Here is a 25,667-nt window from a genome sequence, read left to right as displayed (position 1 = left end):
CCTTACTGGAGAGAGAAATTATTTGGATCCTGCCTTGACTTGGGATTTTCTTAGTTTCCAAACTGTTTTCACACTAAAATAGTTGGGATTAGCCCTCCTAGTACTCAAGTGTTAATGAAAAGTATTAACCTAGTCTCTTATAGATTTGACTTGCCGTAACAGTGCTGTATCTTCTGTCATTCAACAGCTGCTCCTTATTGTTAAAGCCCTGAATGTGTTTATATGCTGTATGATTATGAAGGGAGAAATCAGTACTGCCAAGGCCTTTTCTTTCAGTTGTTCTACTTAGCCTCCCTTCAGCTCCGGGAGCATGTTGGGGGTACGGGAGGTATGGGAGCCACTTGGTCGTGGCTCATGGAATAGGTCAGTGTCTGTGCCCGGACTAAATGGAGTTGGGTGTCAGAATGCATTAATCGGATACGTGAACTCACACTGTCCCCTGCTCGGGCTCCCGGGGCGCAGCGGGGCAGGTGAGGGTAGCAGCTTCTGCTGTGTGCCCTGCCGGCAATCCCCGGAGGCCGAGGAGATGATCCCGCCCCGGGCGCGGGCCCGGGGGTCCCTCGGAGTCTGGCGAGCGGCTGCGGGCAGCTCGTGCCGCCCGCGTCCCGCCAGAAGGGGCGTGGCGGGGTCTGGCCCGCGAGTCGCAGGGGGTCTCCCCTGGCTGCGGGGCTGCTGTGGCGACGGCGTTCGCCAGCGGAGTGAGCGAGCCGCGGCGGCGAGAGGAGGTACCCGGGAAGGGGCGCGGCGGGGGGAGCGTCGCCCGGAACGGCGGGCGCTTTGGTGCGGCCCCGCTTCGCTGTGAGGGAGCGGGGAGCGAGCGGCGGCGCTGAGGGCCCGCGGCCGTGAGGCGTTTGGGCGGGCTCCTCCTCTCGCGAGAGGAGCCGGGGGGCGGTGCCGCTCCTGGGGGAGAGCGGGGTGAGCGCCTGGCCGGGCGGGGCTCCGGGCCGGCGTTCGCCGCTGCGGCTCCCACAGCGGCCTCGGGCGCTGCTTTTGCCGCCTTCGGCGGCACCTACTGCTGGGAGAGTCCGGCGTCTGAGGAGGGAGGGACGGACGCACGGGGCCCTCGGGCCGGGACATAGCCGCAGGACCTGGAGAGGCTCAGCAGCTCTCTGAGGACGGCCTCGAGCCCGTGTGAAGGCGCTGCAGGCGGGATACCTGGCGCCGTGTCGCTGCAGGGACCTCTGCCCCGGGGCAGGACGCTGCTGCCTAGGTGTGGGCTGCCGAGAGGGCTTAGGGCCTCTGCCCCGCGCTGCAGCAGTGGTGGCCTCAAAAACCAGCGTCAGCGGGTGGTTGTGGAACCTCCATCCTTAGAGGTGTTCCGAGATTGACTGGACGTGGCTTGGAGCAACCTGATCGTATCAGCCCTACAGGGCGTTGGACTAGGTGACTTCCTGCGGTCCCTTCCAGCCTAAATTCTGTGCTGCTGTGGTATGTGGTTCATCATTCACAGTGAATGACGACTAACCACTTGTAGATCGTTATTTTTTGTAGGATTCTTTAAAGGTCCGCTAGACTATTTGGCTGCATGATAAAGGGAGCTCTGAGAGTTTCCAGATACTGTCATCCCTGAAATGTTTTTGTGGGTTAGCTGAGTTTGAATTGCTATTTGGTTACTTCGGCAGAGGAAGGAAACCAATGAGTTGCAAAAACAGTATTTTAACAGTGCCGTTGATGAAAAATTGCACATCACGAAGAACCAATTACTGATACACTATTACAAATATGGAGCTTAAATGCTTGTGGCAGTGTATTATTTATGACAGGACTTCCTGCAAACAAAGAGGCATTGTTTCAAATATTAAGCCCAAAATGGCATGTGATACCGCGCTATAAATACAGTAGCAGAGGTGACGGTTACCCCTTCTCTGAACACAGCCATCCCCAATGAACAGTCAGGCACAGGACATAGGCATTTTAATGGAATGACAACTGCTCGTTCCAAAATGGTACTTTGCTACAAAGTGCTGCTTTATTGGACGTGTCAAAAGGGATAAATTACTTTAATTTTTTAAAATTGTTTCAATTTAAAATAACTTTTCCTTACTTTAACTAGCCATAACAATGACATTATATTTTTAAATTAAATAATTTTCTAAATAATAGTTTCAGAAGGCAAATATTTAGTACTCAAACAGAAACAAATAATTTATCTTTTGTTCGCTTAAAGCCAGCTTTTTTACAGTAAAGTAAGTGAAACTTGGCAATGCAGGGAAAAATGCAAAGGTACATTATAAAGCTTATTGTATGGAATCAGTTTGATTGTTGGCTATGTAAACACTGACTATTAAAACAAAAAAATGTTTTGATGCAATGCAGAGAAAATACAATCCTAATAATTCTCTAAAAATACATGTAATAAAGCTATTTATTTGGACAAGATACTGTGCAAGTTATGCAAAACCTATTATGGTAATTAATGCAAACATATTTATGGTACTGCCACAATGTATGTATAAACCAGAAATCTCTAATCACATACTGGAAAGATCAACAGGTTTTTTTAAACAGTAAAGCATCTTGAATCTTCATTCACATTTGGACTTGGAAACAGTGCTATCCTTGGCATTAAAATACCAAATATATTCTTTAAATACGTGCAAACATAAGTTTTACTGCTACAGATACAGTACTGAGACCACACCACACTGCTCATCATATAAAAATAACTCCATACACAGTCACAGTCAGAGAGGAAAAATGATTGTAAACTGCTGCCAGGGGAAAAACGTGGTGCCTTCCTGAAGCTATTCGGAGAGGCTTTTTCAGCACTTCCCAAGGACTGGATTTCGAATAATAATTTCACATCACAGTCAAATTATAGTAAGACAGGAAAAAAAGCTTCTTTTGAGAATAAAAAGTGGTTTCTTGTTGAAGGGATGAATCAATCACTTACTAAAAACAAAGAGCAGAGCTTCATTCTGAACCTACGTCAGTATACACTGGCAAACTCCACTGCTATCAATAAAGTTGTTTCGCATTCCTACCACTGTGAAGTCAGAATCTTATTTAAGACCTCCTCTTGTCTTTTACACTATGAAAGCATAATTTGCAATGATCTGGAACACAGCCTAACTCCTCAAGTGTCTGGTGCCTTCCAACCTCATTAGGTAGGCATCTATCTGTATACCTCAATTGTCATGGTTCCAGTTAAGATGAAGACAAAACATAATTTACCACCCTTTGGACTGACGATTTAGATGAGACTTTGTCAGACTGGATAGGACTGTGCTCTCCAGTGTCTCACTGAAACCAGTGGTTCCAATTCTTGATTAAGATTTTGCTCATTGTGAGCAAAGATAGCAAAAATTGGCCCTTACTGGTAACTGCCCCCTAAGCTGAGTTGTATAGAATTTCATTTTACCAATGGGAGCAAGAATAGCATGACCCAAGCTATGTGCTTATATAAGCAGGACTCGCATGAGCAGAGTTATGTGCATGGATAAATGCTTGTACAATCATGGTTGCCTGTAATTAATTTAAATTTATATGACATCTTCATCTCTGCTCAAATACGAATCTAAAGAATAGTGTGCAAGGTGTGTGAATATGAGAGAAATGTAGGGAAGGGAACTGTAATATTCATTAAAAAAAGTAGTAAACATAGTGATCATCTGCAAAGATATTCACATTTGTATGGTTGTGTAGCAGCTATGGTAAAGGGTCAGAAATACACTGTGGCTAAAAAGCTTGCCTGCTTTGACAAAACTACTAGCTCTATCAAGTCACATTTTACACATGATATAGTAGAAGAAATCAGTATTTAAAATACCCCATTGCAAATTCCAGTTCAGTAAAATATATTAGTAGCACAAAAAGGTCATGTTATTCTCTCCAGGCAATAGACATTTAGTTTCTTTTTAAATTATACTGACTACTGCTTGTTTGCAACATGTAGATGGCAACAACTTAACAATGAACAGCATTTCTGTCCAATTCTTGACTTTCACTGACCATCAGAGGGGTTTTAGAGTGTTCCGTTTTCTCTTTACTCTCCTCATCTTCTAAATTCTTTGATACTGCAGGGTTTTCCTCAGAAGCATCATGCATAGTGACCCTAGATGCTTCAGTTGCATTTCCTCTGACTGTAATGTGCTCCCATCCACCCTGTAAAATATTGTCAGAGAAATATAAAAGGAGAAACATCACCCTGGAATTACAATATCTGATGTGACGCTTTATGTACACTACTAGTTTTATACTATTTTTTCATGAGGAAAGTAATCCTCCTCTGGGCTGAATCAGAAAAAAGGCTCCTTGGAAAACAAAACACAACACAACATACCTCCCTGACAGTGAGGTATATGGGTAGTAAGCTTGAGGATTATTTTTATTACAGGGAATTGAGATTAGTAGGGTCAGGCATTCATAACAGAGCTACTGCAGGTTTTCCATCAACTTCAAAGAGGCCAAAACCTTGAAATACCCTGAATGTTTTGAGAATGGCTAATAATACAGGGAACAACAATGAGGAACAATCACTTGGAAGGAATCAGTTTTTTAAAAGTGGTACTTCACTCATTTTTCCAATATAACTTTTAAATTACCTATTTAAAATGACTACTTATCAAAGGCAAATAAATGACTTCCCAGCTGTAATTGCATAACTCATTATATTAACTTAAAAAAGGAACCTGAAACAGAAGAACAAAGGTCAATTTCCTGCAGGTATATGGAAGCTTTAGAAAGCTTGCTAACTGGAGCAGGACGGCACTTTCCTTTCTAAGCGTGCCCATGGGTATTTGGATGTACAACTTTTAGGCAGTACTCTGCCCCCAGAACTTACCCCAATACCATAATCCCATGAGAGGCCTTTAGGTTCCATTGGCTGAACACCAGTCCGATGGCAGACAGTCCCACAGCTCAAACTATGACTTCCTTGCACTTTGTCAGCTATCACCCAGACCTCAAGAAAGAAGGAGAAACCAACCAGATACCAGTGTTATAATTAAAACATCACCAGATAGTAAGACGTGGCAGGAAAGAGATTAAATATATAAAATAGCATCATTAAAAAAAAAGAAAAAAATTGATGAGGCTTTTTACTTCCAAGGGCTGGCTGTATCACTATTTCATTGCATTGATTTTTGTCTTGCTATCAGTATACCGGCATTTAGACAATCACCTTGTGGAATAAAGTTAGTTAAACAAAAATAATTCTGAAAACATTTAATTTAATTAAGAAAGTATGTTAAGCATAATTTTTAATAAACTAATGAGATACAAAGAAGTTTAATACACACCTGGTCCAGGGGCCCTACAGACATTTTACGGATATTATTTGAAACATGATCCCAAGTAGATCCTTGAGGGTAGCTTGGTGTGATACCTTGCCGGTACCAAAGATTGCCTGTAAAATACAGGTTACAGCTCAGGATCTCTGCTTTGTATAAAGTGCTAGTCAACAGCATAATAAATCAGTAGTTAATACTTTCTACATCAGTAGCTAATACTTTCTGTGTTCTGTGGAAATGTGTTATGGTTTTGACTGTGTTACAGTGAAGGACAATGAAGCTTCTACTTTGGAATTCGTATTTCTGTAGTTATTCTTTATAACTTTTCTGGAAAACAGCAAATACTCTGTTTTGTAAAATTTCCTGGGGAAGATATTCATATAAGGAACTATGCACTAGAGCAGTAAAGAAAATGAGATTAAGATCTCTGAAGCAGACTGGTGTTAAAGGCTTGTTTCTTTTACAAAAGGATGCTTCATAACGTATCTTGCAATGCTGGTGCTATTTCTACGTTTTGCAACAGGAAGCTACTCCTCTTCAGTTTTGTATGTTCTAGGGTTTCAGACAAAATCCTGCCATGCAATTCTCGTCTTTGAGATTCACCTACCTCTTCCCCTCAAGAATAGCACAGATGCTGGATTGTTGCCATCTAGGGCACTATCAGATATAATAAAAAACAAGTCTTCAAAACCAGTAATTAAGCAGGCTGCCTAGCTGCCTACTCCATCTCTTTCAATATGAAATATTACTCCTCTTGGAGCAACAGTAATCATCTGTCCAAGCAGAAGCTCTAGCTTAGCCTCTCCTTTTTAAATCTGATGTATGCTGATTCATTTTTTGTAACATTGATAAATTATTTTAAAAACTCCTTACCATTTTTATCCAACACAAACACGGACGTTCGTCCTACTGAGACTTGTTTTAACTTTTGTTTTTGAGGTGAAGGAATATGGTACCAACAGTCACCTAAAGGTCAGAAATACTTGAGTAAAACACTGAGAAAACAGAATTATGTACAAGAAGTCTTGGAAATGTCTGCAGTTGAAATACACAGCTGTGCAAGAAAGCTGTGAATGACACTACACTCAATGTATTTTTACTAGCTTATTTGCAGAAACAAACACTTTAAATCACACAAGTGAAGAGCAGATTAACTGCTATAATTATCATGAGTATTATTCATATGCAGTGTTTTGCACAGCTACAAGAAAGGCCTCTGCTAAACAGATTGGTCTTTTTCAGACATGGCAGTGTAGCAGAGCTTGTACAGAAAAAAGTACAACTACTCACCTGCAGGTTTCTTTGGAGACACTGAACCCCGATAGAAGGCAGAACCATCTCTAGCAATAGCCCACACTTGGTAAAAAGCTCCAATTGAGATGGAAATGAAGGGCTGATCTGTTCCTACATGAAGCCAGGATGTTCCCTAACAAATCATGGAAGATGAATTATGAAGCAATGGTTAAAAACTCCACAACAAAATACTGTTGATTATTACCAAATGGGAAAAGCCCTAGATAGTGAAAAATACTCTGAAGAATAATTCCTGTACCTTGTGACTGAACAGAAACAAGGTCTCTGATCCTCAAAGATACTTTGAAATCAATAGCTATGTTGAACTGTAACAGGGCTTTTTCTGTTGAAATTGCTGGAATTCAGGCATCTACACATCTCTGAATAGCTGAGCTACAGCCCTTTTGGTTTTTGTTTTTTTGTTTTTGTTTTTTTTTAATAACCCCTTTTCTGATTACATAGAACAATAGTCTCACAAAAATTGACTGATATGGGGCTTCAAATTCCAGACACAGTATTCCAGTTCTTGCTGTTACACTGCCGTACAGATCTGTGCTACAGTAGTTGACTGAACAGGAAGAAAAAAAATTCCTATAAATTTTAACTTCTTGCAGTTTTTCTCCAAATTCCATTAAAGTGTATCATTAGTGGGTTTTTTCCCTTTGTTATAAATATGGCTTAAAATTAGTGTGTATCAACCCCAATTTGGTGTTTCAGCACGTGTCTGTTATTGGGAAAGAAGTATTCCTACTGAAGTTACTAGGACTATTTGTTCCTTTCTGCATACTGTAGCGGATGTTAGCTCATTAAGTCTGTCCCAGTTCATAGAAAAAAGTCAAATCTGCAGGTACATCCAGGCCCACCTGTCTTTTAAATAAGCAGAATCATTTCCAGGCCCAGAAAAGCCAATGGACAAACTCCTACTGATATTAATAGGTGTTAGATTGGGACCATACTTTAGAGAAATTCTATCCCTGGGCAGTTTATTTAAATGGGATACACACATTAGCAACAATTTAATTAAAAAAAAAAAAAAAAGGAAAGAGGAACTAAGCTATTAGTGCAGAAAGTAGAAGTAAAATGCTTCACGAGAAGATATACAGGGGCTGAGAGAGGCTCCTGCAAGTGACATGGCAGAAGCTAAAGTAGATTATGGAAGAGAAGCGCTACTGTAAGAAATGTGGGCAGCAAACTGTGTTACAGTTGATGGACAAGGACTTTCGAATCTGGGACGTAAAAGGGAAAAAAAAATAACAAGGTGCTATAAGAGAAGGCACTGCATGATTGTGTGTATGTCCTTGCATCATTACATTAAATACATCAATAAGGCAGTAAAAATAAACAGGGAGCCTTACAGCTGGATTTTGCTGTGTCACTCCAAGCCTGCAGAGCACGTCTCCTTTGTCACTGACTGCCCACAGCGCTACTGCTTCTTCATCATCTGCATCTGAACTGGGAATTATGGAGATGTCCCACAGGGTAACAGGAGGCACTTCCAGCCATGGCCCGTTGGTGACTATCTTACATTTTCTGAAGCAAAAAAACCCCAAACCCGTCAGAAGTACGTACCTTCTATAACTGAATTTTGTTTCCTGGTCCATTGTTGCCTTTGGTGCAAACAATCCTTAAGTTTTTTCATTAAGTAGGTACAGTAAGTATTAGTATTTTTAATTTGAAAGGGGTTTACAACAATCAATCATGTTTTGCATCACGTTTTGAATTTTGACATATTACTGATTTCTCAAAGCATTTGGTTTTTAAAAAAAGTTACTTTATAAAACCAAAGTTACTTTATAAACCCAAGAAGTCTGCAACTTGTGCTACACTGCTCCCTAGCTCTCTAAAACTCACTGGGCAACAGCTGGATAATGAATATTTGACCCCAGCTGAGAATCCCATTGCAGAGAGAACTCCACACCCAGTTCATTTCTTCCTCTGTATGGTTAAGGGAATCATTTTACAATTAGTTTTTTGGTGGGGCCTGTTAAAAAGTTATGTAGCATCTTGAGGTAGCCAGAGATAAGGCAGCTCTCAATTAAAGAGTTGGAGGTAGGTCATTCTGGGAATTGGTGTATTTTTTCTGTCGAAACTGCAACAAAGTAGTACTGTCTATTAGGGAAACTATATTAGATTCTATCATCACAACAGTAATTTATGTGTATGAAGAATGTCCTAGAAGGCTCAGGACATTCCTCTGTTCTCCAGGTTTGAAAAACTGGATCCAGCCCTGAGCTGTTCCCTCTTTGTTTTCAATTTTCAATCGATAGTTAAAAAAAGAGGAAATGTTTAGGCTTGAGGGTATTTCTCAAGTTGCTTCTTTTATTTCAAGTCACCATTTTGATGATTGGATGTCGTTTGTTTTGTTGCACATCCTGCAACAACAACAGTTTGATGCTTCAGGACCTTACTTCAAAGATCTTTGTACAAGGGCCAAAATACTACCTTTGTAGCCTCAATAACAAACAGAACAATGTGGAACTGTAAGTTCACAGCAATTTATTAGCACAGCTATACGATACTCTAGTATAGAAAGCATAGAAAAGCTGGAAAAAGTGAATGCACAGGCTTTCCCTGCTTAATAGAATAGAAGATAGTGGCAGTTTGCTACTTTCCAGGTTCCACCTGAATATAGTGTACTGTGACTTAAATGGGGTTGGGATTATCTGTGGCCTAGTATGCAGTACCTGGAATTCATATGTTAATGTATTACCAGTTGTTATAAGTGACCTAGTATGTACTAATATACCTAGACTCTACTGTTCCTTAATCATTTACCATAAGGAAAATCAGATAGAGAGAATAACTACATGACTTTTATCTACAGATCCCACAAAATCAAATTGGGTATCTACCTGTAACGGCTTAAAATTAATGCCATAATACTGAAGATCATCAGCTTCTCTATTGGAGAGGGGTTATTTATTGCAGGTTTCCTTACTATTGCTTTTGTTGATTGGGTGACGAGACTCTTCCCCTCATAACTAAAGGAGACTTCTAGGGAACAGTTAGCATTCAAATTCAAAACTTTCATTTTTATCTTAGTTTCTCACCTTGCCCAGCGCCTCCGTCGGACAAAGTCTTTCATTGTCTTGTGACCATGGTAGGACCTACCAAAACAGATTTAAATAGGTGTTTGTGAGGATGTCAGAGCATCTCCAATGTCAGTGCCAGCCTGAGAGCACTGTCTACGTATCTGCCCATGAGACATGCCTGCTGACTTTAAAATGCTTGAAACTATAGTCTGCTAAGCTCACCTTGCTGCCCTACCTCCCTGGCAAATTTCAGTGTTAGTGTCCCCATAAAAAGGGAGAAAATCAAAGCACACTTGTCCCTGTTAAAGCACAGTTAATGTGCAAAACAGCAAACAAGAAGAAATGAGGGCTTAAGTATGGCATTTTCCTGCTAGTATTTTAGGTAGAAGAAGGTATCTCCTTACGCTGGAAAGTCTGCTGCGTACTGCCAGCCTTCCCGATCAGTTCCGCCCGAAGTATTAAAATCAATATACCAATCGGATACCTATTGTCAAAAGGAGACAATAAGAATAACAAGCACAATCAACACCTAATGTATAATAAAAATAACCTCCTCCACTATTTCCTTCCAGCTTTTGGAGTGCAAAAACTTGCTAGAAACCTTCTAATACTTGCAATATAAATTCATGGAGAGGTTCCCAAGTCTTTTTGATTCAGTTGAAGAGAAAAGGATCAGAACAAAAGTCTAAGTCCCACTAAACAAAAAATCCGACTCAATCCCATTCTTTTGCCTATGGAAGATTAATGCTCTTGTTCCAATGGGGAAACCAAGTTTAAATATTATGAGAAATCCAGGAAGAAAATCTGTGTCATTTGAGCCTAAGTCTTGCCTTGCATCCTACTTGCTAAGCCTTGCCTTCTTAGTAAAAAGACTTGTAAGACAAAATTTACCCAAGACCAGTGTGGAGAAGGAGGCTTGGTATTGATTTTTGTACATTCCTGCAGGCCAGATGCATCGCTCCACATGTATCTGTCCGTGGGCAGACCTCTGTGGTGAAACAGTGTACAAGGAATGCAAGGTCATTTACAACAGGGAATTTAAAAGGCGAGGGAAGAAAAGCCTATTTGTAGCACTTCCTACTTTCATACATGAAACAGTTTTCTGTGATTACTCTCTGTTTTTAGAAATACCGTGTGAGTGATGAGGATATTGGGAAAGAATCTGTACAACTGCTTCTTCCAGTTTCACCAAACTTGAGGACCACGTAAACTTTTCTCTGTAGAGTGATATTCCTCACTACTATTTAAAACTGGAAGGTGAATCCTGAGTTTCTCTGGCATAGACACCCGTATATGTGAATGCTTTTTCAATACTTCTGTTCAAATACACTATTGAGGGACTCAATGTATCAATAAATGCTGGAGGAGACTGAAGACAGAATAACCTTAATAACTGTTCTGAAAAGCTAGAACAAAACTCCTTGTTTCATTTGACAGTAGTAAAAAATTGCAGTAAATAAATACAATAAATTGAGTAAATAACCTGCTGCTATATCCAGTGACTGGGTTCCAGCGTTGGTTCTCATAGATGTAAACACATTTCACATCTGACTGCATATAAATGTTATCAGCACTACTGGCCAGTCCTGTGAGAAATAAATGATTTTGATTATAGTAAAGCTAAACCTTAAAGACACTACATTTTAAATTCCAATAGCCACAGTAATATTGCTGATTATCCTGTTTCTCACTCTTCAGCTGAAAATATAAATATAAAACTGCAATACCAATTCCTTCCTAATGTGTGGCCTGTTCACTGTATAACCCTGTTAGGGTTAGTTAGGGTAAAGGAAGGACACCTGAAATAGCCTGAATAGCTGACCCAGTCAGGAAGGTAAGTAAGAAATGTGCACGCCGCAGTAGACCAGTCGTCCTTGACTGGTCTTAAATGAATACCTTGAATGAAGCCACCTCCATATCCACCAGTATAAACCCAAGCTGTGTGATCATATCCTATGCCCCATACTATGCCTCGGTTATTGCACTCTATCAGTCGAAGATGACCTCCAACTTGACGCCAAAACCTGCCAGAAAAAGGACAAAATTACACATTTACTCTACACCACATCCATCAGGAATGTACACTTTCCCCTCCTACAACTCAACAATCTTAAGGACAGGCAACTTTATATGCTTGTTTGTTCAACCTCTGTGCAATCTATAAGTGAAGGCCAATTGAAAGCATTTCCCTCTGAACAACTTCTGAAAAGTTATCTGAAAGGAATCTGTCTGCCTCCACTTGGAATTTTCAGGCTTTGAAGTATTTTACTTTCCTTTTATTTTTATGGCTTTTGTTTTTAATATATATATATATTTTTTTAAACACTAGTTAGGATTATCTTGCTAGAATCTTTACACCTTAATGACCATCAACTGCCTCAGCTTTAACTTCCTCCTAATTTTTTTTAAATCTAGGAATTGCCTTTATCTAAAAAGGAAACAAATTATTTATATATTTGCTATGGAGTTTGGTAAAAACAAGTGCTTTAGTTCTTGCTATTCTCCTAATCTTTGCAAGTTAATCCTTTTCTAGGGCTTTACACAGCCAGTTGGCCATGGTACTTCTCTGGGGAAGAATGGGGAAAATAAAGAGATTGTAGAGGAGTATTTTAGTTACCAGAATGGCAGGAGATCATCTAGGTCACAGACCCCCCAAACTAAGATGCAAGAGCACATGAGCTTTGTGATTTGCCACATGTTGGAGGTGCTCTACCCTGAATGAAAAGGACTAAAGGATCTCTCAGGTATTACTCAAAGACACTTTGTGCAAGTAACTTGAAACTGGGGGTATTTTTTAAATTGAAGATTGGCCTTTAACCCATCAGTTCTGAGGCTGGTATTTTTTTGCTTAAAGAGTTTGCAGTACTATATTGTCACAGTTGTAATAGAAACTGTAGAGGAGCTGCTCCTGGACTGTAGTAACTATGGAGGACTGAGAATTTCGGATTTCCTGACTCAGATAAAACTGAAAGCTCAAATTACATTACAATTACAGTGATTAGGTTTACTTTTAGTCTAAGCCATCTCTTAATTTAAATAATTATAGCATTAAAGATGCAATCACAAAAAAATGGGATCTCAATGAGAAAGGCTTTTGAAATTGCATGAATAGCTCCTATCTAAGAATTAAAATATGATTTGGTGATTTCTTCAGAGGTACTTATGAGTATGAAGGCAGCCATTAACCTTGTCATTGACAGGCATCTGCAGTGTACTATACACTCCCAACAGCCCATCAAAGCCACTGACTTGAGCTGAAAGACAGTCTTTGCTGGATCCCATGCAGAAAGAGCAGCTTCTGAAATCTCTTACATTTGATCACATGGCATGAGGTGTGGTCCGGCCTCCAGTTCAGGACTTGGCTCACTAACAAAGATGTCTCCTTTACAAGTAACAGACCAAATGGCATGGTGAGAAGGGGGGCCTTGAATCCGTCTGCTTTCGCAACAGGACATGTTCAGCAAAGACAGCTACAAAACAAGAAGCAGAGAACCAAAAGCTTCTGTTTACAATGACAACAAAAATTTCCATAGATGCTTCAGTAATACAAAATGAAGTTTTACCTTTGCAGGTTCTTGCAAACCAGCAAAGTGAATTAGCAGCTTTTTCTCAAAGGCACTGCATTCAGTGTCTTAGAAATTATTAACACAATCACTGGAACCAATGTGGTTTGCAGTATCTGATTATTATGAAGTATCTTTCAGCTTTTCCATTGCTTCAGTGTATATATGCCTCCCTGCCTACACATAAGACTCCTTACAACAGTGACAACAGATAACAGTTCTTCTACCAACGCAGAAGAACAGACTAACTGAATTAAACTCCTAACTCATTTGTAGCCTAATCTATATCCGGAGATAGGAAGGGAAAGAAAAACAATATTGGTTTTACTGTGGATAACTGCAGCATCAGAAAGCGTGCAAACTCCAGAAGGGACAGGAAGCCTCAGGTGCCTCTAAATAAGTTTGAACAGACTTTTTAAATAACTAAATTGTGAAAATAGGTAAGTAGCCTAGATGCTGTAAATGTAATGCTGAGATTTCAGAGATTAGCTTTTATGTTTTATTTCAGATATTGCTAGCTTGAAATGAAAAATTCACAGAATTACCCAGTCATGCATTTCTTGCTCTGTTGTGGCTGCCAGGCGGATCGGCCATCGCTGCTTCGTCCTTTCAGGTGTATACAGTGCAAAGGAGTGTTTGGCTTCGTTCAGAACTTCAACTATAATAGTGACTTCATTCAGGAACACGTGGATATACTAAGACAAGAGAAAAAAAAATTGCGACTAAGGCAAACTCAGATATACCTTCCTCAGCGTCAGCATTTTTGCACTTCAGGACTATGAACAAGGCATTCCTGCCAAGGATAGCAAAGAATCAGTTTTTGATGCAGAATGAATAGGGCTCGATTTCCAGTCCTGCGCTACCTCTGATTCCTATTGCCTGTATGCATTAACCCTATTTATGAAGACCATGGCCAGCCAAGCTTGGCTCTTTCTTCTAAAATAATTCCTAACTGGTGCAAGGCTAATGGTTTAAGCAATGTGGATGGTTGCTGACTGGATATTTCTGACACAGTGCCAACACAGCTACAGCTTAGAAAAGCTTGCAATTTGCTAGTACCCTGGGCTACATTTGAATTGGTTCCCAAAACTTAGAACAATAGCGTACCATAATTTGCCTCCCTTAAGAAAACTGTCTTCCCTTCAAAGGTTTTCCTTTGCCAAATGCAACTCTCTCAAGGGCCTCAAGTTGAACAGACCTTTTTCTCCTCATGATACATGTAATAGATGAACAGGATGCTGTCGCGCATTCCATCACTCCCAGTGAACTGCTCAAGTGCGACTCGAACATCCATCCATTTATGAGGCTTCCAATTCCTCCACCATTGCAACATCCCAGTTTTAACCCAAACCGACTGCAAGGCAAACACAAATTTACAGGAGTAAGGAAACTGCATGACTCTTCTTCCTTCTCCCAAATACTACTTTTTGTGACCACAAGAGAGCTCTGCTGCAGGTTAGTCTGTATCATATCAGTTAATTCTGACACAAAGTGTACCAGAGTGTTCAGGAAGCTGAAGACGAAATGAAAACTGACAAAACTGGATAGAAAGGCACTGAAATAGTATGTGTACATCAGTATTAACATTTTACCTCTGCAAGAATACAACAGCACACAGATACTAATTGACTCTAGTGTGCTCCTTGTTATAACACTATTTCTAGTTGGACTTTAAAGGTTTTTGACATAATCTTTTTAAACTTGATTAAACCCCTAGACTCCAAGTGTTTTTAATCAAAAGAATTCCAGATGTCATTTGGCAATTAGCAATGAAGGGACCAAAAATGTGAATTAATCTGAAAAGAGCCAAGGAGTCATAACAAAGGGAACATCAAACAAAGTGCTGCTATTTAAGTGCTGCTATTGATGTTTGCATCATTGCTTTATTTATGCAAGTTACATTAATCCCTTAATGGTCACAGAGAGGAAAAGTTCACCTACTTGAGTCACTGTTTCAATTAAGAAGCCTCGTCTTGTGGTGGAGTAATTCATATAATGTTCCACTGCTGCAAACATTTCTCTGTGGATTTGAGGTTTCAGTGTACTTAAAAAATGCTGACTGATGCTTCATTTGCTCCTATACAAAATTATCAGCTAATGTTTTTAGATAAAGATTGCTGCTCCATGTTTGATAAGCTGCTAGTTTCCCACAGGGAGCACAGACAGTGATAATCCAGGAAAGTTGTCATAGACAGAAATAAGGACAATAACATAAAGCTGACAGTACATCAGAAATGTATTATTGATGTCCAGTATCGACAGATGTGTTTAGTAGACAAGAGGTAAGTGTCCTCACTGCTAACCTGCTCAATAGCCTGTTCGTAGTGCCTAAAATTCTCCAGTTCCCGCTTTGTCCTTTCACTGAGCTGCTGAAAAATCTGCTTTCGCCACGCTGCTGTCTGTGCTGGAGTGATAGACAGAGATAGAGATTGCACAGAGGATGACAAACCTAGAACAGAACCCAAACCAATAAACTCCAGTGAGCTTTGAATGCAGTTCTGTGAAAGGTAAAACATGATACTGCTTTGAACACTGGACTGAATCAACCCAGCCTAACATAATTTTTCTAATTATTGTACTTTGGAATCAATGTATTGCAGCCAAACTTTGTAAATGATGCATAGAAATGGGATCACTAGATGATTATATAGAATCTTTCAAAGCTATAACCTTTGTTGTGAGTTTTGTCACTGAACTGCAAGATAATTAGGTAATACAATGCATTAAGAGTTACAGTGTTATTAAATACTGGGATGCCACAGTTCATGGTTTATTTTGAAAATATGGTTATATTCCACTGTCTTTCAAGAACCTAAATTCCAACCCTATCCAGTTATCAGCTGGGCTCACATTCACAATGCTTCTGAGTAATTTCTCTATCTTACCCTTGTCTCAGTAGGAATGGTAGAAGCAAGGCAGTTATTTGTGACCTCTGCATCTCTCAAGAGATCCCTTTTCACTGCCTTCAGTTACTATTCAGTGATATTATGGGTTTTGCCTGAAGTTGCAGTTTCAGTGCAATTAAAAACTAGATGCAGATCCAGCACAGATTATTTTACAAAATTCTTACAGAAACTCAAGAGAAAATATCACCTTTACATTTCTACATCTCAGTCCCAAAGTGCTTTACAGATAAATACATGCACATGCACTATCCTCAGACATGGAGTGTATTAACAAACTGCAATAAGAGTAAATGGGTTATCAGAAGTTTTGCGACATGGTTTTGTTCAAAAAAACCCCAAACCAACATTTTTCTTAAAGGGCATTGGGAGTTAGGGTCTGTTGTGGTGACTGGGTAGTACCTGATGGAACAGTGAACCATTTCAACGGGCTGTGCAAATCTACAAGACAGCCTCCCCCAGACACCCAGGCCCACAGTGGGTGCTCATCGGCTCCATACTGTTCTTCAGCTCCCACCGAGAATATGCCAAGGGAAGACAGGCTGGATGTCTCTGCAAAGGTGCTGACGGAGAGGACTGGATGCTTTTGGGCCTCCTTCAAGTCAATGTTTGTCCACTGCAGTTCTGCAGGATTTGTGTTTGTAGAAGGTTTATGGATTTCAAGATTAGCTTTCTCATTACTAGTCAAAGCACCAGTGGCTTCTCCTTGATCAGAGTCCAGAGGATCCACAGTCAAATTTGCACATATTTCTGCTGTCTGGTTGCCTGTGCTGTTACCACTGCTGCTGGCTGCAGCTCCCATTGGGGGAGTGTTGGCAAGGTTCATAGGTACGCTTGGAAGCTCTGTGTCAGAGGAAGTATCTGCATCACCCTGAATGATCGCATTTGTTTGGTTCTGAATATCATCAGTAAAGAAACAGCCAGCACTGAAGGACAAATAGATAATTAATTAACTATCATTCAAAGCATTATAAATTAGCACAGGCCTTACATCACAGACATACAGAGATCAACCTAGCATTTCAGCTTTAGGAGAGAAACAGCGGACTTCTTTTTTAAAGGTCAAACTCTAGGGAAAAGAGGGAAAGAGTCTAACACAAATCTGGCAGACCAGTCTAGTAAATCTGAAACATAGGAAGATATTTCATTGATCTTTTCAAACAATCGATGGTGTTGGCTGCCTACAACTCTCAGGAAAACACTGAAGCAACATCACATTTTTCTGGATATGAAATAATGAATAGGATTTTTTTAAGCCCATATTAACCTCATGATTTTTGTCTCAGCTAGAAAGGGCTTCTATTCAGAGCACACTCTGACTCAAACAAGTAGCTTCTGCAACACTCCCAGCTTCATTGGCACATCTTGCACAGCCAAGAGGCCAGCAGTCAGCAGGGAGTTACTGATTTAATCTCTCTAGGAAAGGAAACATACAGCAACACTCAGGAGAACGTTGACACTCCCTTCATGATATTTCTCAGGTAATGTTTTCTCTTATTAGAGGCTAGTTCCAGATAGTGATAGTAAAGCCCAGAGAAACATGCTTTACTGCAAGCATCCAGTGAATTCCAAAGTGGGAGCTTCAGTTTCTACTCCAAGTGCAACAACTGCTGCTTATTGTTAATTTCAATGGCAAAAAACGCAAATGCTTTTTCGCATACATAATATTTAGAGATGCCTTCTCCGCTCCTCCCTGTCTGTACCGTTTGAATGTAAAGAAGTAATTCCTAGCATTGAAACTCTTGGTGTACAAAGTCTCAAGTAGGTATGTTACTAAGTACCTGAGCAGACTTGTTGAGCTCCCAGTCTGCGATCTGTCACTCTCTCGGCCAGATACAATTGCCTTCCATGTCTTCCCACTGAGCTCACTTGGTGTGACACCTTGACGAAAATAAATTGCTCTGTCATCGCAGCCGATTCCCCAGACCTAGGGAAAGAAAGGGCTTGGTGAAGGAAATGGCATGGAATGCAAGTAGATAACAGCTACAAGAAAGGTTAAAATCTGCTGGACACAGCGTTTTCCTTTTGTGTTCTTCCTTAATGCTGATACTGTAGATGCAATATAAAATTCTGTACCATCAAGAAAAAACTGTTTGCACCTGAATGTGGCATATAAGAGACATGCTGACTGTTATCTTCTGGTGAAGAATTCAGCCACGCATTCCTTCCTAGCAGTTCAAGCACATTGACCTCTTGTTCAGCTGTCCTTATTGGCACTGCTGACAGTCCTCACCACATACGAATACTGCCAGTACAAAGGGGAACATAAATATCCTCACAACTGGTATACAGCTGTCTTACCTGGTTATTTAACCCTACAGTTACCATCATCATTTCTCCAACCATTTCAATCCAGCTTGTTCCACAAGGATTATGTGAGTTCACTCCTCTTCTAAACCACACCTACAACAGCAACAGCAAAAAGTCTGAATTTTTCTCCTTCTCCATTAGCAAGCAGACAGCTGGAATTTAATTTCTTTAGTTGATTAGTCTTAATCTCTCATACTGACTTGCTGCATTGCCTTACGAAGTCACTTACCTCCTTGGTTCTTTTTCTTTATCAGGTAGAGATAAAATAATTCCCTTAATAGTAGCCAGACTGTATGTCCTTGTGACCAACTACAGGCAGAACAGCCCACAAGGAGACTTTTTGTTACGACTTTCTGTGACAGAGTTAGTTTCTCTGGCATTGGAAAAATACTTTCTATTACATGTCAACCGTAGGCTATTTTTGGTCACTCTGGATGGGCTTTTAGTGTTCTTGTGTTCAAACCCTAGAAGCAGGCCTGATGGAGGGAACTGTCAGGGGGATCTTTTCAGTGGTACAGTTCTTTAAATTGTCTCCCCTTAGATTAGTTTTTACCAATCAGAAGGTGTCTGTGGGCTGAATACCTAGAAAAATTTCCATCTGTATTTAGCATATGGTTATATAGTGGCAAGCAGCTACTTCAGAAGTTGGTGGTTGTATCACATTAACAGACAGTGGACTTGACTATTTTGCGGCAGATCTGAAGAAAAACGTGGTAGCTTATCTACATTTATTATAGTGGTTTTATTTGGCAGATGGAGCAGGCTGGACACAGTCTGTTATCATGGCTCAGCTGACAAGTAGTAACTCATTAAACCAGAGTAACTCAATTGCTTAAAACTGCTATGCATGCACAGAATTCATCTATGTTTTGGAATTCAATATGAAGGGATTTCATTGCTACCAGCCCAAGAGCACTCTAGTACATTCTTCAAGACTCCAAGACTCCCTGTGACTCGATGATCCTTATGGGTCCCTTCCAGCTCGAGATAGTCTATGATTCTATGATGCTAAGTTAAAACTCCCAGTAAGAAAGTGATCACACATACAAATAACAGATATGTCGCTTAATAAATACAAAAAACCTACATTAAAAGGCTGATGAAGAGGGAACAGTTACAGTAGGAAGATAAAAAAATAGGATCATACAGAAAAGCGTAGATGAAAATATTCCCTGTGCCGCTTTTGATGTAACCTTCAGACCATGTAGAAACAAGACTGAGCTGCTAGGAGTCCTTTCAATTTTGATGCTTAATATCCCTTAGAAGTAGGACCCTTATTACATCCCAGCATCCCCACCCACCTATCACATCTGTCTGACCTGGGTTTAGAAAATTCCTTGAAGAGAAAAGCAGAAAGTCTCCCATAAATTAAATGCAACTATATGTATCACAAACCACAGCAAGTGGGACTGGAATTCCCCAAACCATGGGGATAGTGAGTCCAAATCACCAGTGTTTCCTATGAAAGTTACATGCCTGTTTGAGAAAAGCAGATACAAAAACGGAGGGAAAAAAAAAAAAAACAGAGCATGACACCTCTTACTTTTCTATCTTTTGTAACGCACCACACCACATCAACACCCACAGAGACGTGCATAATCCCATTTTCAGAGCTTGGAGACTCCACAATAGTCCAGGAAATTCCTGCAAGAAACAAAACCCAGAAGGCATTGTAGGTTAGTTTCTTACTCAACACTATACAAATCAAAGGGTCTTCCAGCTAAATTTAACAAACTTTACCTTGAGGGTTATTCCTATCAATTCCTTCTCTCACAATAGCTTGCCCTTCCCAAAGAGTTGCCCAAAGGAGGTCATATGGTCCACAGCTGATCTGTACAACTTCACCAGGAGTGGTGATTAAGGACCACATGGAACCTTCTGGATTGTGATGGCAGACATTTTCTCTGTACCATACCTAGACAAGTTTAAAAAAAACAACTAAAACTTAGAAAAATATCACTACAACAATGAAACCATTGAGACAAGCACGAAGACAAACTGGAAAGAACAGTCCTCCTTTAACAATAGGATTTTTTTACGCAGTGTATGCACTGTGACCTTTAAAGGTATTTTTTTTTGATGTTGATTATGCAGTTGAAAACTATTTCCTTGTGTACTAAGGGAGGAGGCTTTTCTACAGACTATCATGGAAGCAAATCTGGATTGAGTACAGTAACCTACTGCTACAAGTTCTGTGTATATTTCAATATTTAAAAAAACACTTCAGTGTATTTCAGGGCATGTTATGTAAACCAAGAATGAACAAATATATAACACAAAAATGTTACTGTTAGATGACAGCCTGACCTCACTTTCACTGAACAGAGCTAGCTACAATATGGGTAAAAAATTCCATTCTTTGTGCACCCTTCAATGACATCCAGTCCATTTGCTAGTGTTGGTCCTACTGTCTGTGCACTTTTCTATAGACCACAGTCAAAATAGGAAGGTCAAACACAGAAAGCATCCTGCGATAGTCATATGAGTGCTCCAGAACATGACTGCTGAGTGCTAAATCTTCATATTTAGAAATACTTTATTTTTCTGGGGACTTTTACTTGGGAAATGAAAACATTTTACAATGTCAGTCAAGTAAGCCTGTAGAGTGGAATGTTTTTCACTTATTACTGGGAAGTATGAGGCATAGGGAATTTTATTTTAAACAATTTAACCTAGATTGCTTGCCTGTCCAGGCAGTGCCAAGTGTGACTGAAATCTCAGGCTATCTGTTGAAATTATTACATTCTTCCTTGTGAGACCATGTTAGAAATTGTTTAGAGACAAAGGAATGTCAGATACATGCTGTAAGGATGAAGGAAGGAAAGCAGGAATCAAATCTTTACAGCACTGAGCAAAAGAGAAGAGACCTTATGGTAGGCCTAAAAACAAAAAACATGGAAGATATATAGTTTTCAATAGAAAATAAATTGAAAACATTCCAGAGCTGGATTCCACATTGCCAAGTCAGGAGCTTACCATTTTCTGATCAGTAAGTCTTAGAAAACCTTTCTGTAAACTCTTTCTTGAATCATTCCTGACTCTCCACCACAGAGATACAGCACAATGCTTTGCAAGAATCTTTATCAGGTTTTAAGGCTCCTTCTCTTTGTTACCAGTGCCACAGTCTGCATTCTGGGCATTTTTCAGGATACAAGACACTACTCAGCCCAAGTTTTTAAGATTCATCTGGTTATAGAGGTTTAAGGCTTCCATAAAACAGCAACCCTATGAGATACCAAGCCCTTCCACTTACAACACAAGTTGTTACATAATGTAGTCCCAAAGCAGCTTTTACATCCTCTGCCAGATGCTCAAACAGCGTATTTCCTTACCAACACAAGACAATAACAAACCTGCCTTGCTTTAAAAGCATTTAACTCCTTTTCAGTAGTAATTTATATTAGAAAACTTCAGGAACATGCACATACCCTTCCTTGTAAAGAAACCGCCCATACTGATAAACGGCCAAGAGGCTCATCAGTGATTTCCCATCCTCCAATGGAGATGTCATTGAAAGGGTCTGGCAGCTGATCTAGATCATCATGTGATACGATCTGAGACAAAGAGAAGGAAAATTAGGAGAGAAGAATAGCCACTGCAAATAGATAGGTCATTTGGCTGGTGGCCTAACTTGTTTCTTGCAGATTGGTTTATGTGTCGCTTACTAAAGTGCCTGAGCATGGAGATTCTTCCTCTCATTCAAGGCTGCTATATGCAGAGAGAGGGTAAATGCTGCCGAAGCAGCACGAAGAATTCTGTGTTTCATCCCCTAACTAAAGGAAATTTTTACTCACAGAACACAGCACACAAATGTTCTTTGAATTGGAAAGCTGGAACATCACAAATTACAATCTTTGTACATTCTTAGAATGGAACAACAGTTATTAAAGAACAGTTATTCATATAGATAAAGGACACAGCTGGTGAATTATGCTACACAGGTGCCACCTTGAAAGACAGTGCTTTGTCAAGCAACCAAAGGAAGTTAAAAAGTTGGTTTGAAATTTGCAAAGGAGCTGAGCATCTATCTCCAACTGCATTACCATGAAATTTGGCACCTTATTATCACAGGTTTCTATGAAAAATCCTAGCCTTCCATTTGTGCTTGCAAGAATTGCAAGTTGGAAGTCAAGGAATCCAGGTCCAGCCTACAGAGCAGTGATAAAAAATCAATTTCCCTGCACTTATAATTGATTATTTCAGAAAATCAGTTAGTTTAATATTTAAAAGATATCCAGAACCTTCGCCCAAATGTCCCGTGATTTGTATCTCCTGTATCTGATCCACCTCCTGCGTCTGACACAAGAATTCCATTTCTTATCCTTTGTGTAGGTGCTGGGGAAGTCTATGGCGTATGTCCAGCCCTGCAAACAGAGGTTTTCTTGTATGAAAATCAGGACCAAGGGAAAGCTTGAAATCATAACTCGGAGCAATTCTGCAAAAGAGTCACTCCTACAAATACACAACAAGTTACTGTGCATGTCTCAACAGCCCTGATTAACAGATCAGCTAATTCCATGAACGATTTATGAATCATGTCCAAATTCCTCTGCATGATATACACAGAACAAACAAGACACAGTAAAGCGTTTTACTTTCTTCATAGTAAAGATCTTAAATAACAATGGCATCCAGTTGCCAGCATTTCGTGGCCTGATTAAAAGAAAAAAGTGTCCATAGAAGCTCCTATAGACTTCAAAAGCTTTCAAACAAGATCCTTCCTTGTGCTGTATTATAGTTCAGCTACTTCCCAGAAAGAAGTAGCTATGGCAAGTTAAGGGCCTTTTATTTTTACCGACCTTTTACACTTTTATAAAACTGCCTTTTATTTTACAGACTAAAGATTCCCAGAATAGATCTCTTTTTGGTATTGTTCACCTACCCCTTTCTCTGTTGGTTCCCCTCCAATATTTTCATCCACATACCAGTCAGACTCCCACTCCCAGTGTGGTGAAGGCAGTGTGAAACTATCAAGCTGCTGATGTTTTAGCCCGCTCACATCACTCCACTGCCAGCGGTCACTGGGCAGTAATTTCTCACAAAAGCCACCAACTGGATTCCAGCGCTGCCAGAAATAATAAATAAAATATTTTATTTGAGATCACATTATCTCATTGTACACCTACAGAGTTCTAGGGAGTCCTAAATGATACATTTCTTTTTTTCTGCAGTAGAAGAGGAATAAATTCCTGGGGTGAATGAGAAGGTGTTCATACTGTAAGCCCTCAGCTAACAGTGTCTTTGGAGGAAGCTTTTTTAAGTATCAAAGAAGGGCTGACTGCAGAGCTAGTCTCAACCCAGTCATTTTCAGCTACATAAACAGGAACATCTGATGATGTATTTTACTACTAACGGTGCTTTTTTCTTTGGTGATGTGTGGCACAGTAATACTGCAGCATTAGGATAATGCTGCATAGATGGCCTTGGGATCTCTAATCTACTCATGAGAAAGATGACTAGCATCTTGCCTGCACTAGAAAAATAGCATAGCTTCTGTGCCAGAAACTACGTCAAGACAACTGCATCAGTACATCTTCCTTGTATCTTATGTTATAACAAGAGGGGTTTTTTTTTTCCAAATCTGGCTTTAATCAGTTACAGAACAAATCACTTGCTGGGGTTTTCGCCAGTGCAGCTGTGATTTTTCTTCTTTTCCCCACACTCTTACCTACTATAGAAATACTGGCAAAATTTGTCATGTAACACTGTCTTACATTTTAGGGCGTGTGGAAGATGAGTGCTTCAAAATCCTTCTATAATTTTTATGTAAAATATTATTTACTTTTACTAGGAATCTGGCTAAATTGCTTTGCACATTATCTGTACACTATTTGAGTTTAATTTTGTCATTGTTAGCTCTTGCAGAATATTTCCTTTTGTGCTTTCTAGTATTTTGTTTTCCATTTTTTCATAGTCTACAACAAACAAAACAAAAGTTTTAAAATAACAAATAAAAGAAATTTTGAAGTTTTGCATTTTTAAATAACATGTTTACCTAACAAAAGGAACATTCTTAAATGGCTGGAAAGTTGAATCAATGTTAAATAATGTATAAAATTATTTTGTTATATTTTTACCCATGTAGATAAGTTAATGTCTTTTCTCAATTAAAATTTATTCCATCACCCATTAGAAAGCAGAGAATGTGCTCAAGAAAACCCTTCAGTTCTCTCTAATAACTTTTGGTTAACTTAAAAACAAACCAGTTAAATTTCCTTAAAAAGAATGTCTTTAAAATAGTATTTTAAAATATGTCACATAGGAAAGATCATCTTGATAACTCTTCTAGGCAAAAAAGCTGGAAACATTGTACGTCAATGAAGAGTTATGCCTTTATTAGAGAATTCTTTGAAACATTAAAAATAGCATTTTCTTAAGAATAATACATTTTTCGTAATGTATCTTTGTTGCCTAGAAGTTACACTGGACATTTTCCTAAGGGGACTGTGTATGTGCCACTAAGTAAAGGAACACATCAGGTGAAAAGGGTGAATGTTCCAGTCTGCAATGGCTCACATAAAACAGGCTATAGTGCATGCTGGCGTTGCTTTTGGTTAAGAGCAGGGAAGTATAACTTTCCTTTGGGAATTAAAATATTAAAAGCATAACCTGCCCTTTGACACATACATACTCTTCAGAAACATCAGGTGAAAAATTAAAACAAATAAAACCAAACAATCTTCCTGTGAGAAGAACATGCAGAGACAGCTGATGTACGGATTTGCTATCATTCCTTTCTGACGAGTATGTGGCAGTGTGATAGAGGTACCCGTAACATGTCATACCTGATTCTCATAGGTTTCTTCCTGGTATCTAATAGGAACGTCACCCGAGAACACATAGGTGTATACTTGATGATCACAGGCTATTCCCCAGCAACACTGTTTGACAGCAGAGACCCGTTTGAATTCCAGCTGCGTGTCCTTACAGAGCTCCCAGTACTGGCCAACAGTAGACAGAGTGTAAACCCTCCCAAAAATGTCAACAGCCCACAAAAGGGAACCGGGCATGGCCATGTCTGAAAGGCAAAAAGGAGGTATTAATGGAAATAACAGTTTTAAAAAATGGATCTTGAACCTACTGTAGATCAGTCCTGCTCTGAGCCATCATCAGACAAATTAAATAAAGATGTAAAGAATGATCTTTTAAAAAGAGCCCATGCAAAGCTGGCAGCCAGATCTCTTTCAGTTGGAGCTGTGCAGTTACACTGCTTAGATGGCTCTGAAAATCCACGTGAAAGACCTTGCTACCGGCACACTATAGTCCATCCTACAAAAGCTCACATCAACACGATAGCTTTGGCAGGCTGAGGACAGTCGTCAACACTGAACTGAG

The 25,667-nt window shown here is 39.8% G+C and overlaps 1 protein-coding gene across 1 annotated transcript; it reads right to left on the bottom strand.

Annotated features, from left to right (window-relative positions):
* Positions 1-2,132: 2,132 nt before the first annotated feature.
* Positions 2,133-25,357, bottom strand: TECPR1 (tectonin beta-propeller repeat containing 1). Its single transcript, XM_009821281.2, has 24 exons — positions 25,118-25,357; positions 23,215-23,397; positions 22,574-22,696; positions 21,761-21,886; positions 20,073-20,247; positions 19,876-19,976; positions 18,324-18,425; positions 17,804-17,949; positions 16,425-16,948; positions 15,423-15,568; positions 14,318-14,473; positions 13,665-13,814; positions 12,869-13,026; positions 11,453-11,580; positions 11,040-11,142; positions 10,448-10,544; positions 9,961-10,040; positions 9,575-9,631; positions 7,880-8,054; positions 6,522-6,657; positions 6,105-6,197; positions 5,241-5,347; positions 4,784-4,903; positions 2,133-4,104 (listed from the first exon to the last, which is right to left on the bottom strand). Exons 1-24 carry the CDS (start codon positions 25,346-25,348, stop codon positions 3,907-3,909), a joined length of 3,615 nt encoding a protein of 1,204 aa, XP_009819583.1. The 5' UTR covers positions 25,349-25,357; the 3' UTR covers positions 2,133-3,906.
* Between the last annotated feature and the right edge of the window lie 310 nt (positions 25,358-25,667).

Source organism: Gavia stellata, chromosome 18 (genome assembly GCF_030936135.1).
Source record: "Gavia stellata isolate bGavSte3 chromosome 18, bGavSte3.hap2, whole genome shotgun sequence".
NCBI lineage: Eukaryota > Metazoa > Chordata > Aves > Gaviiformes > Gaviidae > Gavia > Gavia stellata.
The sequence above is the reverse complement of the archived record's forward strand: the minus strand, read 5'-3'. Positions and strand labels throughout refer to the sequence as shown.